General features: G+C 35.6%; 1 protein-coding gene across 1 annotated transcript in view; it reads left to right on the top strand.

The window, feature by feature from the left end:
• LOC106867588 (calcitonin gene-related peptide type 1 receptor-like) overlaps window positions 1–20552 on the top strand; it is a 314424-nt gene that overhangs the window by 108070 nt on the left and 185802 nt on the right. Inside the window, exon 2 of the mRNA XM_089356647.1 lies at window positions 11110–11175. Within this exon, the coding sequence (XP_089212773.1) occupies window positions 11125–11175 (51 nt within the window). The 5' untranslated portion in view covers window positions 11110–11124. The remainder of the gene's footprint in view (window positions 1–11109; window positions 11176–20552) is intronic.

The raw sequence follows: 20552 nt of genomic DNA, 5'->3' as shown, positions 1-20552 counted from the left end.
ATATATATATATATATATATATATATATATATATATATATATATATATATCCTTGTGTCTGTGTTTGTCCCCATCCACCACTTGACGACCGGTGCTGGTGTGTTTACGCCCCCATAACCGTGTGGTTCGGCAAAAGAGAACGAGGGAACAAGTATCAGGCTTAAACAAAATAAGCACTGGGGGCGATACATTCGACTAAAATTTCATCCAAGTGTTATAACGGCTGAAACAAATAAAAGATAGAAGATAAAAGATCAGTATTTGTATATGTATCCCTCAAGTATCGTTCCCTTTTACAGCGCATTGGTGACACTACATGGTATGTCATGGCCTTGCTTCGCCCTGACTTTTCTTCTCGGCAGAGAGGGTCGTTTGCCATTGCCTTTGAAACTGCATGGACATGGGCCCCCAAGAATCTCATCCGGCCTTCGACAGGCTTTGTTTTCAATCCTGCTAGGTGTCCCGACATCCTCCCCAGAAGAGTACCATAATACTAAAGGGAAGAAGCCCGTTTAGTCGCTGTCCATTCGACCATGAAACAGGTTGTACTGGTGTACATAATACTAGTTGCATGTCTTATTAGCCTGTGATGACATTACTGGCCTGACTACATGTGTGTAAGTATATATATATGTATGTATGTATGTATTTATTTTGTGTGTGTGTGTGCGTGTATGTTTGTGTGTATCTCTGTGTGTGTGTACGATTAGTCTGGTTTGTGCCCGGTTGATAAGTATAAATACATTTTAAAGTTGGATTTAATAATTCGAAAACTTGCAAGTCCTTTATATTTTAACGCTGCTATGAAACTTAGTAAGATATGATATACCATATATTTCGTGTAAATAAATTTTATAATTGAGATAGTTGTTTTACACACAATTTCTGACTGTGTAACCTCTATAAATATTTATAGAACAGACAGATCTCCTATAATAGGTTAATTGCGCTACTATTATGAAGTGAGATAATCTAATTTTAATGTATTTTAATGGTTTCTCTGTTGTCACAAATTACAACGGAACAGATTCGGAACATATTTTATTGAACAATAAATGCTGGAGGACAAGGTCAATCTTGCTGTGTGTTGATTTCGCTATACAATTAATGGCTGTAAGCTTTTGACAAACATATGCTCACCAAAACAAATTAACGGTATTTTATATACCTTTCGATCAATATTGTCATGGTTCCTTTATATGAAGGGTATTGCAGAGAAAAAACTGTGAATTATGCGGAAACAATTTATTTTTCTTACACTTTTAGTCTGCTGAAAAGACACATGCACATCACAATATCCTATTTTTTGTTGCTTAAATTATTTGTTGTATTTTACTTAATCATAACCTGTATCAGATTTCATATGCTGTAAGTAAGTGTTCTTAAATATTCTCTTCATTAACATCGTGAGTACAAAAGTTACTTCGAAAATCTCATTTTGCTTTTGACTATTGCTTCATTTGTTGTGGCGAGCTTTGTAAGGCAACAAGCTAGGTTCTTACATTTCGGGTCTGTGATCTAAATTTCGATTATTGAATGAAATGCATTTAATATATTCAGCTACTGCTCTTGAGGAATGTGTGACTATTTTAACTTCCTAATTTCCATTCACCAAAAATAATAAACTTAAATGCGCAGAGAAACGGCAGGATATGTAATTATTGAGATTTAGCTTCATTTCACGTTGTTTGGTCTCAAGTAGTTTCTGATTGAGTAAGCCAATGATCAAAAGCATTTCAGCCGTTACTACCTTGTCAAGGACTACATTATCCAGTTATCATTTCCTTATTTCATTGCACTAAGGGCCAATGTACAATATGTTATAGTGCGTCAAGCAAACATTTACTGTTAGTATTTTTCAAGGTTAAGTTAGGTGCTTCATTCGTTGTAAGATTGTATTCAACATTGTTTCATTATATATCTTGCGTAAATTAACATAAATTCTTGCTTTCCAAGAATTTTTATAAACATATATACATATCTATCTATCTATCTATCTATCTATCTATCTATCTATCTATCTATCTATCTATCTATCTATCTGTCTATCTGTCTGTCTGTCCATCTATCCATCTATCTGTCTGTCTGTCTGTCTATCTATAAATGTATGTAAATAATATATATATATATATATATATATATATATATATATATATATATATTTATTGCATTGCGGGAGCAACTGTTTTCTCGAAGACTACACATCTTCTCATAATTGCTTAAAATGTGGAGTAGATAAACAGCCGACAACTGATGAAGGGTCGTTCATTATGTTACTTGTCTTGTATTCCATTTGTTTCTTTAGTTGTTCACAAAAAAGTTCGTATTCCACGTTTCGTATTTCGTATCTCATGTTGTTTACATTTTATGACGTCTTGTACCCATATATATATATATATATATATATATATATATATATATATATATATATATATATATATATATATATATGTATATACATATATATGTAAGTATGTACATATCTATGTATATATCCATATATATATATGTTTATATATATATGTATGTGTGAGTGTGTGTATTATTTATATTATCATATGATTTAAAGCCACGCATCCATTTCCAAGTAAGTTTATCTTAATAATTTTGCTGCGACTCTCTATACTGTTGTCAGTCTCTCTTTCGTTTCCTCTCTTTTCTTTTTCTAATTCTTTTTATCTCCCCTTCTCCCCTTTTCGTTTTCTCTCTCTCATCCTTTCTCTAATTCTTTTCCTAACTTGAGCTTCTGTCTTGCCACACAGATCACACGCATTCTTGTCTGGCTCCTCTCCTATCTTTTCTTCTGTCAAAGCTTGTTCCTCCAGCGTTCGCCACCTCACCTCGTTATGGCTTAGCAGCCCTTCTTATTTGTTTTCACTGTCCTATTTTTGCTACCAACTTTGACCCACCGCAAATCCAAGATCTAAAGACAAATTCAGGCGGAAAGCTGGCAGAATCGTTACCGCACCAGGAAAATGCTTAGCGGCATTTCTTCGCGCTTTACGTTCTGAATTCAAATGCCACGAAGTCGACTTTACTTTTCATCCTTTCGGGATTGATAACGTAAGCACCAGTTGAACACTGGAGGCGATGTAATCGACTTATCCCCTCCTCCACATTGCTGGCCTTGTACCAAAATTTGAAATCAATATCTAAAGACAATTTCATCCGCCCCAGCGGCCTTGCTACATTTCAGCGCTTAACTCCCCTCTCTCACTTCAGCCTCTGTAAGATTAGTTCCCTCTCCTAGATGCACCACCAGGGCATTTTAAGGTGACTGGATGTAGGTCATCATCGAAGTATTCTTTTCTGATCTTTTCTGTGTGGAAAAGGATCCAAGCCGGTGTGGAAGGAAGTTTCTTGTTACGAAATCGATATTTGGTTTGCAAGAATAGTTTATTCTTCCCTCGTGGCGGTGTTTCAGGTTCCCGGGGCACGCATCCTTTTTACTACCAACCCAAACCTCCCAGAACAAGGTGTAGGTTTATTGCTGCTTTACTGATACTGGGGGTAGATTACAATGTATTTTTCGAACTGACGTCTCTACATAATAATCGAACTCCTTTGTTATTCTGTGCGATGGACGACGCAGTATAGTTATTGTTCTGTACACTTTTCATATTGCAACTTTTGATGATCTTCTTTGGGATAAGAAACAAGAAGATATATGTACGGAACCGCGATACTCCACCTGCCGATGGTCTTTAAAAACGTTACATTCAGAATAACTCTCTCGTCTCTTTCTTTGAGTCATTATGAATATATACATACACGCGCGCGCACACACAAACACACACACATGTATGTATGTATGTATGTATGTATGTATGTATGTATGTATGCATGTATCAAGGCAACTGAAAATTTGAGTAACCGTTGTTACACTTCTTACCCCTACGTTGTGAAATGCCTCTTTCCGTAATGTTGCTATGAAAAGTGTATAAATGGACAACTGCTCAACGTGTAGAATGCCGAATGAAGGATAGAAAATGTTTTCCTTTAAATACCTATGAAGTCTGTCAGGATAAAGAAGACGCAGATACTGTCACCTTTTGTAATTAAAGATCTACAATATATTTAGTGATGTTAAAAGAGGTGTATACCTTCTAAGATACGGAGAAGTGTGAAGGTTTAAATCTTTTTAATTATGGTGATTTTAATCCGGGATAAAAGTGACATCAGTCACTTTACTTGCTCTCTTCAACGGCCTGTAAACATATGTATCACTATATCACTTCTTAGAATCGATGGTTCATGTAACCTATATATTGTTGTAGCATATGAGACAAACAGTTTCTGTCTCAATTGAAGCATGAAATCGTCTGCTGTTCCAAACTACGTACGCGGGAAACTTTTATTCCTTAACAAATGAACGCATTTCACTTATTGTCATGATATTAATTTATTCTTGTTCACTTGAAAAACGAGACTATTTTCCCAGATCGAATTTAACTGATGACTACAGATAGATGAAAAAAAAACAAAAACGAATTTTATACACAATATTGTGCGGAATATTTTGTGTGCGAGTATATGTGTGTATGTTTCAGTATATATATGTTTATGTATTTAGATGGACACTCACATAAACATACTCACACAAATACGCACATGCAGATATACACACACGCGCCCCAGCAAACGCACACACACGTATATATATACATACTATACATACATACATGCATGAATAAATACATAAATACATACATACATACATACATACATACATACATACATACATACATACATACATGCATACATACATACATACATACATACATACATACGTACATACATACATACATACATAAATACATACATACATATACTCACACATGCAGTAAGAGAAATGTCATGAAGCTATGTAAGTTCAGATTTATCTTCTAATTAATGATTATGTTCAAATTAACATTTTAAGCACTTGGCATATCCCATTAGGCCTAAATTAATTTAAAACTTTATATTCATGTAATTTATTAGTTGTTCTCAGACCTTAAATTATTTAGATTCATTTGTTTAATAGCAACCAGACGCATGAAGTAGGATATACATTTAATAAACTATAGTGTCTTGTAGAAAAGTTTGTTACATTATAACGAAAGGTACACTTACACAAATTTTTCGTGAGTAACACCAGCTGCAATACTTACTCAAAAATGGATAGACACGGAGTTTTGGCAACTGACACGAGTCTAGTCAATAACTGGAAATGAACTGTTGCCCTTTCAGTTGACGTTCTATATCCTTTAGACTCAAATTATTGTAGCTTTTGTATCCAAACTAGTGAATAATTGTGTTACAGTTACAGAGTGGAAGTATAATTCAGTGCAGAGCAAACATCAATATATATATATATATATATATATATATATATATATATATGTGTGGGGGGGGGGTGACTGGTATTACAGATAAATGACCGATTTTCAACGCTCATATTGTATTCAATAACAATCGCGTAATATATATAGATCATTATCATGAATCTATAAATATTACACGAATATTAATTTAAATAACCTTAGTCTTATGATTTTTATAATATTGTCTTCTTTTTATGCTCCTATAATATCATTCAGGTTATATTACGGATTTTGGTTTCAGATTATATATGTTATGCTTATTGAGAGCATATTTATAATATTTTTTTTCTCATCGTATTTATATTATTCTATGACATATATTGGCATTTTTTTTTTATACGCCCATCTTTTCATGTTGACGTTTTAGTCACAGATCAGCCCAGATGAGGTAGGATTATGTTCAAGATTGTGGTAAAATTGATTAGATAGAAATTTTCAATAAAATCAGATTGACGCATTTCTGCATGTCTGTTTATTAGATATAAAAATCATAAACTAGAAAGAAAACGCACTTCGCACCAACTTGGCATGCTTCATTTTGCATTATGTTGAACATAGAGTTCTTGTTTACAGACATTTCAATCGCTTTTAACATATTCAAAATGAAAGAGATAGGTCAATAGTTTGCAGGATCGCAAAACAATCTGCTTGCTTTAGGGATAGAACCTTTTTGGGAGAACGGTTCGAGAGTGAAAAAGTGCTAGAACACCATATTCTTTGTACGTTATTTTCGATGCGTTATCCTTATAGCATCGTAAGATACATGATCAGTTAAAATGTAGACGTTATTGATTTATGTATACGGAATATTTTTGCAATAAAACCTTTTAGCAAGGCTAAATACTAACAGCTATATTTGTAAAATGTTCAAAACTGAGTTTAAAATATAGAGTAGATAATTGTAGAAATATATACAGAATAATGCTTGACGCCATTGGTGAGATTTTTTTTTTTCACAGCTCTAGATTACATTTGCTGCAATCATTAAACAAACTTTACTGTCAATAGTTGAAAGTTAAAGACATATTTAAAAGAAATGATAAACATGTAAAGTTTTCCATGTCAGAGGCATTTATTTTCTTTCTATATACTTTACGCAAAAAAATAACACAAAAAACAGCGCCTAAGATATTATGTATCCTATATAAATGTAATATTATGTGTGTGTCCGTGCGTATCTGCATATGAAACTATAGTCGCATACACAAATAAATATATGTAGATGCCAGTGAGCGTAGTTGTTAATGAAGTTTTTAAAGTATATTTGAATACTATTTGCATGATGTTATATTTCAATATGAATATATCAAAAATAGATGTTAATGTAATAATAGAAGTTGGAGTTAATTCTCAATATGTATTCGCTTTTAGAGCCAATGATAGAAGAAATGTCTTTAACAGAGAATTATTATTGGAGTGCTTCCGATTTATCTGACATAAACTTACAAAACGACGTCATAAGTTATTACTGCCTCTATAAACGTAAACCTCAGTTAAGCTTTAACAAGATATAATTACAAATAATGTGTAACAATTTGTCTTTATGGCCAAGATATGGCTTGATACAAATTCTCCTGCTTCAACTGGCTTAGCTATATTCATTAACACCATTAAATAACATGAGATTTAATTTGACTTGTTTTCGTCTTATTCAGTATTCTCAGGGTTATATTAACTTTTGTTTTCATAGATTTTGTATAATGTCAGGTTTGTAAAAGATGGTTGCTTTCTCTTTAAGACAATTACCAAGACTGCTGACTCTTGAAATCAATTGTTTCCTTCTTTTAGTCACGGCTTCTATACTTTGACGTGATGACTATATCAGATTTTAAAATAATTTTCTTATATGTATTATAATTAGATTGTTTAATTTGTTAAGAAAGAATAGCTTAAAATTTTCATGATAAACAAAAGAATATCAGCAAACACTATTTTAAGGAAGCACACTTTTCAATGTGCCTGTTGTAATTCTTCACGTTATCTACGATGTTGTTTAATTTCATTGCGTGTTTAATGAAAATAAAATGATATAAATACTAAAAACACACAACGACTGAATTCCCCACAGCAATTCAATAATACTTCGATCTATGATATAAGAAAATAGTGAGGGTGGGGAGAAGGCAAAACTATATTTCGATATTCACCGATCCAATAAAATTATCAATGCACAACTCAAAAGTAGCGGGGAACATAATTGTCTCTCCGCGTTGTGAATGAAGGTGATTTGCTTCTCTTCAGATACATTACTTGTCATTAAAGCTTCTAATTTAATCGGCGTTTATTATTGATTTTGTCCTGGTGGCTGGAACCTCTAAGTTAATCGTCATTGTGTTTATTGATTTGCTTCGGAGCAAACGTATTTGCCATGGATTTTGCTGGCCTTCTGTGGTTATGGTTCTACTCGAACAGCCACAAGTAGACGGTAGTAGATAAATTGTGAAGAAGGAATTTCTGAGAGCTGATTTTCTAGGAAGGAAGACTTTATATTGTATTTAATATGCGCGACGAGAGTAGTAGGGGATAGTGAGTCAGAAGTGTTTCAGTGGACATGACAAAAGACAAAAGATCTTCGTGGTGGTAGTGATAGGGAATACAGAAGCAGGAGACCATATTTGTCGCTCAGAAACTAGATATGATAAGTAACTTCAAGCCAATCACTCGAGTGAATTTTCTTTGGAAGCAGTCAAGTAAAAATTGTCTAAATACATATACGATGACCGAAGCGTTGAGCTGGCAGAATCGTTAGCATGCCGGTCAAAATCCTAAGTAGCATTTCGTTTGTCTTTACGTTCTGAGTTCAAATTCCGCCGTGGTTGAGTTTACCTTTTGTTCTTTCACAATCAATGAAGCAAGTACCAGTTGCACACTAGAGTCGATGTAATCGACTTAGCCCCAACTCCGAAATTGCTGGTCTTCTACTAAAATTTGAAACCAATATATATGGTGTGTCTTTGTACGTATACTTTTTTCATAGCATTTGAAGCTGTTGAATTTGTCCCTCTTTATTAGATTTACACTTTCTAAATCATTTGACAGCAGCTGGAGTTGTTCTGTAAATTTATTGTGTACGGAAGTTGATTTTGCTATCTTCATTGTCTCATAATGCTTTATTTAATGTTCATAAATTCAGAAAATTTTCTCAGCGCACTATCTATATATCTATAGTCTACTCAGTGAAATGACATGATCTGGGTTAGGGTTAGGGTTAGAAACACTTTAAAATTACAGATGTTCAGAAGGTCAAAGTGTGTTAGAGCCTCTTCATGTCTACACAAGAAATGTTGTCCTTCATGAACTTCTGCAGTGAATCATTCCTGTATAGTATTTTGAGAGGGATAAATATAATTTTCTTTTATTCGTGCTATTTTGGCATTTTCATTTACTTGCTCATTTTCTAATTATTAACTTTCATCGGTTACTTTTTCAAAAATAACGTCGTCATCCTTGACGGCTCGGGTACTTTGGCATATTATAAATAACCCAAGGCCTTAAGATCGAGAGAAATAAACAACAATGCAACGAATGTAATTCATGTGGTTTTCATATACCAAAGCACACTCCAAACAACAATCAAAAAATACATCCGCTACTACTACTACTACTACTACTACTACTGCTGCTGCTGCTGCTGCTGCTGCTGTAGTTGCTGCCGCGGCCGTCGCCGCCGCCATCGCCGCCGCCATCGCCGCCGCCATCACCATCCTCTATGCCACCGCTGTCGTCGCCGTCGCCGCCGACACCGCCGCCACCACCACCACCACCACCACCACCAATACTGCTACTACTTCTATGCACAGATCTCTCTCTCTCTTCTCTCTGTCTCTTTCTCTCTTCCTATTATTTTCCTGTAGAATATGACCTCGATATTATTACAGTTCACAGTCAACAAGCGTCTGGAATTTTAATATTTTTATCATATTTGATCCTTCATTGTCATCTCAATAACCGTATTTTATCGACTTTATTACTTTCTTATTGTTTAGCATTTAAATATTTCATAATGTTATCTCGTATAAAGATAACTGCTAGTACTACTACAAATACGACTACTACTGCTGCAGCCGTTGCTGGTGTTGATGCTGCTACGATATCACATATTTACACGGCACCGTTTACTCTCTCTGATCTAAATCCTTATGCTTGATACTTATCTTTTGAAAATTGGTTTCCTGAAGGGTTGAAAGAATGAAATCGATCCCAGAGGATTCGTCACATAAATACCGTAACAGTGTTATGAGGTTACTGTCACTGCACTACACTTTGTTGAAAATGTTGATGGTGGTGGTGGTGATGAAGGTGATGATGATGATGATGGTGATGATGACGATGTTGATGTCGATGTTGATGACGGTGGTGGTGTTGATGATAATAAAAGAGGAGGAACATGGGGAGACGAGGAGGGGGGTTAAAACGAGAAGAAATATAATTTTGCGAAGATCAAACTTATGCGAATAAATGTTTTTATTACGTTCGAAAATTGGAAAACAAATGTAAAGTTGCTTCATTATATACTCTGTGTAATCAATTACACAATGACATTCAAATTAATTAATGATATTAATCCTATTAATATGCATTACTAAGTATCCACATATCAAAGGTTTTGTAGAAACAGAAAGTCTGGATATGAATGGACATCACATTATCCGTAACAAAATGTAGAACATATATTTGAAATTCGACGTGTTTCATACAAGCAGAACGTGATCTTATTCTATCCATCAAACTCCTCTGCCACTGTTTCTACGAAGGTAGTGGATGGTAGAGTTTTCAGATCCCCAAGGAATTATGGTTGCAGTTGTATAAAAATGGTGATGTGACTGCTCGATTTAACAGAAATGCACATTTATAAATATGAAGGTCTGAAGATATACTCTTTACTCTTTTTTACTCTTTTACTTGTTTCAGTCTTTTGACTGTGGCCATGCTAGAGCACCGCCTTTAGTCGAGCAATTCGACCCCAGGACTTATTCTTTGGAAGCCTAGTACTTATTCCATCGGTCACTTTTGCCGAACCGCTAAGTTATGGGGACATAAACACACCAGCATCGGTTGTCAAGCGATGTTGGGGGGACAAACACAGACACACAAATACATACATACATACATACATATATATATATATATATATATATATATATATATATATATATATATATATATATATACATACATATATACAACGGGCGTCTTTTAGTTTCCGTCTACCAAATCCACATACAAGGTCGGCCCGAGGCTATAGTAGAAGACACTTGCCCAAGATGCCACGCAGTGGGACTGAACCCGGGACCATGTGGTTGGTTAGCTTTAATATAAAAGCATAGTATTCTACGTTCGGTATTCGAGTACTATTTTTTTCACTTTGCATTTATATTTTGTATTTGTGTGCTTACTCGTGTATGTATATATTAAGCTGTGCCTCAGTACGGTTGCAGCGAAGCAAGGTAAAGTGTTTGCATATATAGCGGCACATGAGTTAACTGGTTGTCTAGACTATCATTGCTTAATCAGTCTCAGTTTTTAAGCCCTGTGTGCGTATGTATGCTAGTATGTCTGTGCCTTTCAGTAAGTGTGTATGTTTGTGTGTACTTGGATAGAAAATTATATAAATGTAAATTTTCCGCAAAAGTGTTTAAAACCGTTTGAGTTTGTTTTTCCGTTAAAAAAATATTCCAATATAATGTTTATTCTTTAATTCTGTCTTTATATTGTATTAAATCATTTTCTTTTATTTTTCCAGAAAATAAGAAAAGACATGTGTCGTGTTGTGTGTAATCCATTGACAATAGTTTTGATATCTATACAGGTAAGTAAATATTGGCAATATACACTGTACCGTAAAAGAAACGCGATTTTTTCAAATGTCATTTTTATATGGTAAATTTTCACTATTTATTTCGGGGATGTAAGTGTAAATATTCCAATATATGCTGGTTTATGGCTGAGACCCAAATTGCAGACAACCTTTCAACTTTTCCTGAAGCGAGACGCGAAACCGCAGCTATGTTGAAAGCCGTGGGTGGTAGTCACAAACAATTCTCATGAAAACCGAAATGCACGTGCATCTCGTGGAGGTTATGGATATAAAAATCAACTTGAACTGCGTTCCTGGCATTCGTAATTCCTCAGCATTCGCAATTTGTCCTGTTTTGTGTTGGTTTTGGTGTTACTTCTACTGCTGAGTTAAGTACCTGTTTTATATTGCTTGTTGTAGGTTTTCCCTTTTGGAATTACCTGTTGTTGTCAAGTTTGGTTCTGCGTCTTTTGACGCATAGTCTGCGGTTGCAGGCTTGTGTTCACTTAAGATTTCCCCCGTTTAGGGGCGAATTCTTTTTTCTATGCAAGAGCCGTGCAGCATGGAGGTTGAACACTTCCAATGTGAATCGGAAGACCACGGCGAGGAGCAGCCGCCTGAACAGGCTCGAATTAGCAATATCGGAGGCAGCTACTCGTCTATGACCAAAACTGTTTACGCCACGTATGGAGCGAAACGATGTTCATAAACAGAGGGAAACGTTCCGGTACGGTAGAGGTGAGATTTACGCCTGAAAACGAAGCAATAAAACGCTCATCTACACCTCTAAAGACGGAAGAGCTTGTGCTACTTCCGACTTATCTCGGTAGACGGACCTCCAAAATTAGAGTTGGGTAGGTCCCACGAGAGATAAAGGAGATGTGGCTGACAGCAGCCATTATGTTAAACTTGAAAGAGGAACTAAATATACTGAAAACGACCAAAACACAATAGGTAAACTTGTTGGGCTATGCCCTGGAGGTCACAATTTAAGTCACAATTTAAGTCACCAAAGGAATCTGGCCATAGTTACAGATCTAATCATCCTACCCGATGAAATGAAATTAAGAGTGATAGTAATGGGGCAGAAGCCCAATGTGCTACCAATGCAGGGAAAAAGGCCACACAAAGGCTAAGTGCCAAACAGGTTTTGCAAGCGGTGGCACACCCTACACCCAGCTTTAAGGACATTAAATCAGACAAACCCACCAGCCGACCAATAAACAACAGGCCGAAGGAGAGTAAATCGACCAACAACACGACTAATCTAATGTTGAACAATATCCCAGAAACCATATAAAAGCAAAGAAAGAACAGAGAACCATGAAAGATTCCCACATCGAACTATCACCAACTGAAAGCAGCGACTTCGAGGAGTCGGCCAGCAAAAGAAAGGATAAGAAAGGTACCCGCCACCTAAAAATCTACCAACCGCAAACCAAGACCAGCAACCATAAAGTACACACAAAACTCAAACAAAACAACCAACAATATGATAGCACACATTTCTCAAAGAACCCACTCATTTGCCACATACAATCCATTAACACAGGACATTTCACCACCATCAACACCTAATAAAAGAGACACGATTCTTCATCCAACCCCTCCAGACACAGACCCAGAACCGTCACACACAGATACATTTGCTGACACAAAAGAGACACAACCCGCACCCCTGAAAAACGGCTTTCATAATGACTTATAAGGCAAAAAATGCAGCACTGAAGAAAAGGATAACAAAACAAAAGTCAATCATAAAGGTGAAACCACCCATCAGTGATTTCTCCCCAGATATGAGATGTGCTCTCTTAGATAAAAAGAAGCTCCAGAAACTTAGAGAAACATTTGGGTCGGATGTGGGCCCGTTGCGACTGGAGGTGGTGATTGATTTACTGCCTCCAGTCACCGACCACAGTGACTTGAACGCACTAATCATTAAAAAGTAAGTAAATTTTAAAAAGAAATGTTTTTTAAGAAAGGAGATACATAAAAAGTGACTCCAAAGCGGTAAACATTAGTCTAAAAAAAAAGAGTTAAATGAATCTGCTCGGGTTGAGAGTCACGATTAGCCGTCATTCCACCTTCACATATTTTATATTTCATCTACTTTGTCACTCACCCCTCACCTCCACTTTTCTGTTTGTCTGTCCTTGTGCCGTCCCCTCTATTTTCGTCCCTTGTGGATAAATAAAAACCGATTCGTAATTATAGTGCATCAGGTATGACCCGATTGTCAGCAACGCAGAGAGAAGAAACCATCGGCCGATTGTAAGCAGGACATCGTGCCCTAGTTGTTGCGAAAGCTTACAATGTCCATGCCAGCACCATCTATCGCCTGCAACAGCGATACAACAACACCAACAGCACTGGAGACAGAGACGCAGAGGGCGTCCCCAGGTGACCAAGCTCCATCCACCTGCAACACATCCGTGATCGCTCTAGATTTGCCAGCGTGACAGCTCGCGAGACCATTGGCACTGGACAGCGTCCCATCAGCGACGACACGGTACGATGTCGACTGGCCACCAACAGCCAGTATTGCCGCCGTCCTGCTCGAGGGCGTCCTCACCGCCAGCTACCGTTAGGCACACCTGCAGTAGGCTACACACCATCGACATTGGCAGCATCAACAATGGAGTTCGATATAGTCTTCCCTGCATTTCCACCTCGGATGCTAGAGTGAAGGTGTGGCGTAAGAGGTGGAGAGAGGCTTGTGGGGCAGCCAAAGCCTCCTGATTTGGTGGGGTATAGGGCTGAATCAGAGAATTGGGCCCTATGTGTTCAAACGTTGATGCAGGAAGAGGGAATGTCATCATAGCCACGTGTTCCAGCAGGACAATGCTCCCTCCCACACAGCTAGGGTCACCATGGACTGCCTGCATCTGCACAACAGCAGAACCATGCCATGGCCGGCTCTCAGCCCGGATTTGAATCCAACTGAACACCTGTGGAATGAAATCCAGAGGCGGCTGAGCGGGGTGGGTCCAAAGACGACAACTCGTGTAGAACTGGAGGCAGTTTCCCTCAGGATCTGAGCAGAGGTGCCAATGGCTTTTGTGAACCGCCTCATGCACTCCATGTACCGACGGTGTCTGGCCATTTTGAATACCCAGGAAGGGTATACACGGTATTGAACATGTCATGTCCTAGAATCTCGATGTGCTAGACCCACCCACTACCAGAACATATGAGAACAACCCATAGACTGAAGTCAAAGTGCATCAAAGTAATTGACTTTATCATATTTATCAAACTTTATCTCTGACATATTGAAATTAAAACATATTTCACAGTCACACACGTCTGGCGTTTCTTTTCAGGTTCAGTATATTTTAAAATAAGACTGTTGCAGATATTTTGTTGTAGTTGACCAAATATGAGGGTCAAATTTTAATGGAAACGCAAAAAGAATGGCTTTATATGATGTTCATGTTTCTGAAAGCTTTGTTGGGATAGTAATGTATCAAATGGTTTAACCCAGAAATTACACATTGCTAGTAAATCACATGGTAGACACATTAAACGCATATACAAATACATGCTGACAATAGTGGCGTCAATACTATTTACTTACAACAACTCCGACGACAGTGCAGTAAAAACAGATTACCGTACATCTCTACCAGACGTGAGCGAATGTATTCCACTGATATCTAAAACACTGAGGTGAATATCTGTAACTTTTGTACATCATTGATGAATGTTGTACAAAATATATCTAGTTTGAATCATCAGAGGCCTTCAGCTACAAATAGAAATATACTTTGTATTCATTCGACAGAAGGTGCATGAAAATCTAAAGCGATAAAATATTAATATATACAGTCACACAATGAATCGAGAGCAAATTATTGGTGTATACACAGTGTATCGCTTTTACATACTCTTAAATAGAAAAAAATGAAAGGGAAGATGAAATGCTTATATTTAGATTGCAAAAGATATTATTACTAAATTTTAGTGTACTACTCTGATATTAAAGAAAACGGACCGCAAAATATTTTAAGAAAAAAATAAATCTTCAGAATGGAAAATGTCTCAGGGGCACAAGTCATAACAAAGAATAATGATCGACAACATGTTCTATATCTGTCATGCGCAAACGTCAGTCTGCGGGACTTTCTGAATAGCATGCCAACGAAAACGTACCATGAAGTATTTTAGTATAGCGGCCTATCTGATGATAAAGCCATGTCTCAGGCAGCTTACTGATCGTAAAATTTGCCCATGTCTGTTCTATATTGTCACAATTTAATCTATAATAATCTAATTCAAACTGCAACTTATTACGCAATTTACTCGAGTTTCTTTAGATATGGAGCTCATACCGAACACATACATACACATACAAACACACACACACATTTTGTGTATAAATGTGTATACGTGCATGTTTGTGCGTATGTGTGCGCATTAGTGTATGTTCGTGTGTGCGTGTGTGTGTGTGTGTGTGTGTGCGTGCACGCGTGCGTGGTGTGTGTGTATGCATGAGTGTGTGTGTGTGATAAAGGCAAACAGAACCTATGAAAGAAAAAAATGTAACATTTCATATACACAACAATAACATTAATTTACAACTGCTATCATCAGATCTCAGGTCTTTCTTATCTAGATTTTCAATCAACATTTAAAAAAAGTAATACATTTATTTTGCGTTAGGCCGCCTGATCCTAAAGTCATTTGAGGACTAGATTTGTAAAAGACGACTACACAACTAAAACAAGACACTAACCTAAAACCTAAAGAGGTGCGTCAAATATTTAGATATTTTATTGACATTTACAAAAGAAGGCTGCTAACCTCCAGTTTTAGCTTCATGCTTAATGAATAACGAAAAGTAAACTACACGGTAATAATCTTCGTCAATCTGGTTTTATACAAAACTTTAATGACCATAGAGCCTAATGTGCAGAAATTCATTATGTTTCTATACGATTTCTAGTGCAGTATGGATACACAAATTAATTTGACCAAATACGTTTCAAACTAGATAATATAATGGTTTATAAAAATGAATTTGCAAATCAAAGAAGATATTTTCTGAACAAAAGAACTTTCAAACAAAAAGTTAAAGTTATTCAGTTGAAAAACTTAATTTCCGTCCAGAGGTCATTTATAGAGGAACGATGTATGTATATATATATATATATATATATATATATATATATATATATATCTGTAAAAATATGTGACACTTATTCGGTAGCCATGATAAAACTCCGAGTTTCGGATGCCGGGGTGGGAGCCCACGCCAACATCTCTTCAGTTATCCGGCCATTGAAAATTCCTGTGAAAAATGACCTCTATTTACATAATGTCGAGGTTTCTTTCTTTCTTATGTTGTCTTTCTTATCAATATATATATATATATATATATATATATATATATATATATATTAATTATTAGCGACAGAAGCTGTATTGATGCCAAAAGGTAATTTTTATATCCATCTTAACCCATTAGCGCCCATGGTCCATTTTTAGCACCAGAAGGATAATCCATCATATTTGTGGAACACCTGTATTTTTCTGAGATAACTTTAGGTAGCCATCAAGATTGGAGTGTCTTCCAAATATTGTAATAAAATTTTTTATTATATATTTAATATCAGATAAGTTTGAATAAAAAAACATTTTTGGTAATATATTAAAAAAAAAAAAATTCGGGCACTCTTAGGTTAACATTGCTGTATTGTTAGTACCTCGGAATACTGCGTTATTAGCCTTTGAAAGTTTTTCTGATATAGGTGCATACCAGTTAAATCACGTTTCTACAATGTATAGAATATCAGCATCTTTTCTGCTTATGAAAAATTAATTACTAGCGACGGAACCAGTACTAATATCAAGAAGTAATCTTTATATCCAACTTAACATGAATGTCTTGTCAGAACACCGAAAACTGCGTTATTAGCCTTGACAGATCCTCTCATATGAATGCTGGTGGATGAAAGCACAGACAGAGATCGTAGCAGGGGCAAATTATCTGTCATGGCACCGAGACATCCATATCACGTTATTTAAGTCTACTGGAACATGTACAGTCTTAACATATCAATTTCTTAAGCAATCGCATGATCGATACAAAACAATGGTAGCATGAAAAAATTGTAATAAGCGAAATTATCATAAACAACATATGAATGTACATGCACAAATATTTCTATCTATCGTAGTACTGTTATTTGTTGTAGTGAAGTGTGAAATTAATGCTTGTATGCGTAGCTACTTAGAATCCAGTTTTTCATAGACATTGTTGTACAACAGTTAGAGCGTTAAGAAAACCTAGGTAGAACTTTCTAATAACACTATGAATGAAAATAGATCAGGATAAGAATATTGTTTATTGTAATATCTTTACAAGATATATAGTAAGTGTTATGCTATTTTTCTTGCTTGAAAACAAATTCAGAAATACAACCATTTATTTTGTCACTCACGTGTAAGAAAAGCACTTTGGATCAATTCTCAATTGATGAGAAAGAAGATACCGGAAATAGTCTAACACGGCGATGTTTTAGGCATCAACTCATTTTGTTAAATCTGTGTGAAATATTTTATCGACAGATAAGATTTTATCGTCAATAAATTGGTCGTGTCAGTAAAACAATAGCGCAGTGCTCTCGCAATTAAGTTGTTGTTTTACTTAAGGAAGTAAACTACACTTGTTACAATTTCAACAGAACAAAAACACACATTTCACTTAAACATGAGCAACGCTCGAGAAGAACCCTAATAGACCCTCCAAATATTAGGACTTACTCTAATCGATTATTTCAGGTTATAGCTTTTCTTTTTTCTTTCCTCTTTTCGGAGACATAAAATTTCCTAGCGGTTGCTTACAATCTACAAAGATTAAGTGAGGAACACAATGGATTATTTCTACCACTTCTGGGATGGTGCTACTGCTGCACATATAGACATTCACGATCGCATCCCGAGTCAGCCTAATTGATCTAACGGCATAAAATCACCGCTAAAATCTCACATTTACCTCCTTTTTCTAGCCATTAGAATAATTGTTCCTTAGATGCATGAAGGTGTGTGGAGTAGTGGTTAAGGTATTCAGTTGACGATCCTAAGGATGTGAATTCGATTTCCTGCGGCATGATATGTCCTTGAGCAACACACTTTATTTCGTGTTGCTCCACTCCACTCAACAGGCAAATGAGTTGCACCTGTAATTGAAAGGGCCAGCCTTGTCACAAACTGTCGCGCTGAATCTCCCTGAGAACCACTCATCTGTGGAGTGCTCAGTCACGTGCACATTAATTTCACGAGCAGGCAGTTCCATTGATCAGATCAACTGGAACCGACGCAGTGCTAGTAGTCTATTCTTGGTTCCTACCATATCCATTCAAGTACTTCCAAATCATTGGTTTCACCTCCCCTTGTCATGCATGCAGTGTCCAGCCTCTCAGACGCCACACTAAATAATATTCAAATCCTTTACTCCCCAGATCGTTTTCTGTCTGGAATCTTTTCCCTGCTCACGTCTTTCCAGTAATTTATGATTTACAACAATCTAAACGGAATATAAATGCGTCAACCTCATTTGCCTCAGAGAGCTGCGAAAGAGATGAGTACTGGTTGTAGCTCAAAATCTAGTATGTATGTATGTATGTATGTGTGTGTGTGTATGTGTGTATGTGTGTATGTATGAATGTATACACTCACACAGACACAGACACGGGCGCACACACACACATATACGCTTATACACAAACACATGCTTATACATAGATACATACATTACATACATACATACATACATACATACATATATACATACATACATAAACACATACATACTTAGATATCGGTTTCGGACAAAAAAGAGAAGAACGATAAGTGAACTGAAGGTTTGAGGTATAAAATTTTACGATTGAGTATTCTAATTTAAAATTAGAATATGCTATTTTATATAAAGATTTATGATATTGGGACAAGAGCACATGCTTTCATTTGAGTGGGTACAGTTGATTGAATCAAATCACAGTATGTTACTAATACGTTTTCTATCAACCATAGTGAGATAAAAAGAAAAATTTCTCCGATATTCGAATCCGATAGTATTCCAATTTATAATGCAAATACGACAATATTTTTTGCGCTCACTTCTGATTCCGGCACCCACCGACCTTATACTTTATATAATGCATAGTTAATGTCAACTTCTGTGAATTTTAAACGCTATTTCAACTGTAGCTTTTATAAAGTGAACACATCTATAAATAGTTTCAAAATTGACTTTGTATTTTAGTAACAGCGAAAACCACTCATTGCAACATAGGTTTTTCAATAGTTTCTTTATACTCCCTTCATATAATCGACTTAACAGGTCATAGATTTTAACTTAAATTCACTTAGTTGGGTAAAACCACATGTTATAACATAAAACTTCCATTGACATGAACCTCTTTGTGAAGAATAAATCAACTACCGGTATATTTATGATGATTGCTTTGTCGAATTAATCTATAAATTGTTTTTACTGTGGCGCAAATGGGTTCATCAGCCATTTTTTAGTCACTTGTTACAAGCAACTTTACTTTATCAGCACCATATATGCCATGAAAATATCAGGAGTACCGTCCTGTTACGTTCCTCTTCCTTTTACTTTTGTCTCTGAAATGAATTTACATCTTGTTCCTTGTGCTATTACACTTTTAAATGCTTTGGCGCACTCCACACAAAATGATGTCACGACGAAGGATAATCGCACCAATTGAATGCTAATACTCGGATGAAGTGTTTTTTTTTTTATCATGGAACTTAAATTTTTATTATTCATTGTTTTTTAGTAAATTGTCTGATTGAATTATCTCAAAATAAATGTTTCATGGAAAGAAAATATGTATAAGCGAAAGTCACAGATGTGTTCAATCATTATTTATTCTAAATTTACAATTAGAATTTTCGTTTGTTAAGAATTCGTAAAGTGAAAAGGGGATTAGAATCACTTTATTTCAATTCCTGCAGTTTTCCCCCTGCAGTTAACATAATTTAATTGCTGTGGAACACACGAGTGGAATTATATCAAAGTGATTATATTGATATGTTTCACAAAATATTACATTTCTATCTTTACAGATTAAAATTTTCATGTTTTGGAACATGTATTAAACTTAATATATATATCAGTCTTGTGTAAATAGTTTTATTTGGATGGTTCCTCCAAATAATTTTAGTTTGTCCTGAAATATGAAATATGAAATAATTGATATCTAATTAACTCTCATAACTTTGAATATATTTACTCAGATGTAAGGAAATTAGTGATTGTGGTTAGTAATTATTACAGCGTATATCAATGAATTCACCTAATTAAAATTAAAATAAATATTCTAATGAAGCAAAATAACATAATACACGTTAATATGATA

This window comes from Octopus bimaculoides, chromosome 8, assembly GCF_046866305.1.
Source record: "Octopus bimaculoides isolate indiv1 chromosome 8, ASM4686630v1, whole genome shotgun sequence".
NCBI classification, from domain to species: Eukaryota; Metazoa; Mollusca; class Cephalopoda; order Octopoda; family Octopodidae; genus Octopus; species Octopus bimaculoides.
Note: the sequence above shows the minus strand (reverse complement) of the source record. Positions and strands in the feature narration are given on the sequence as shown.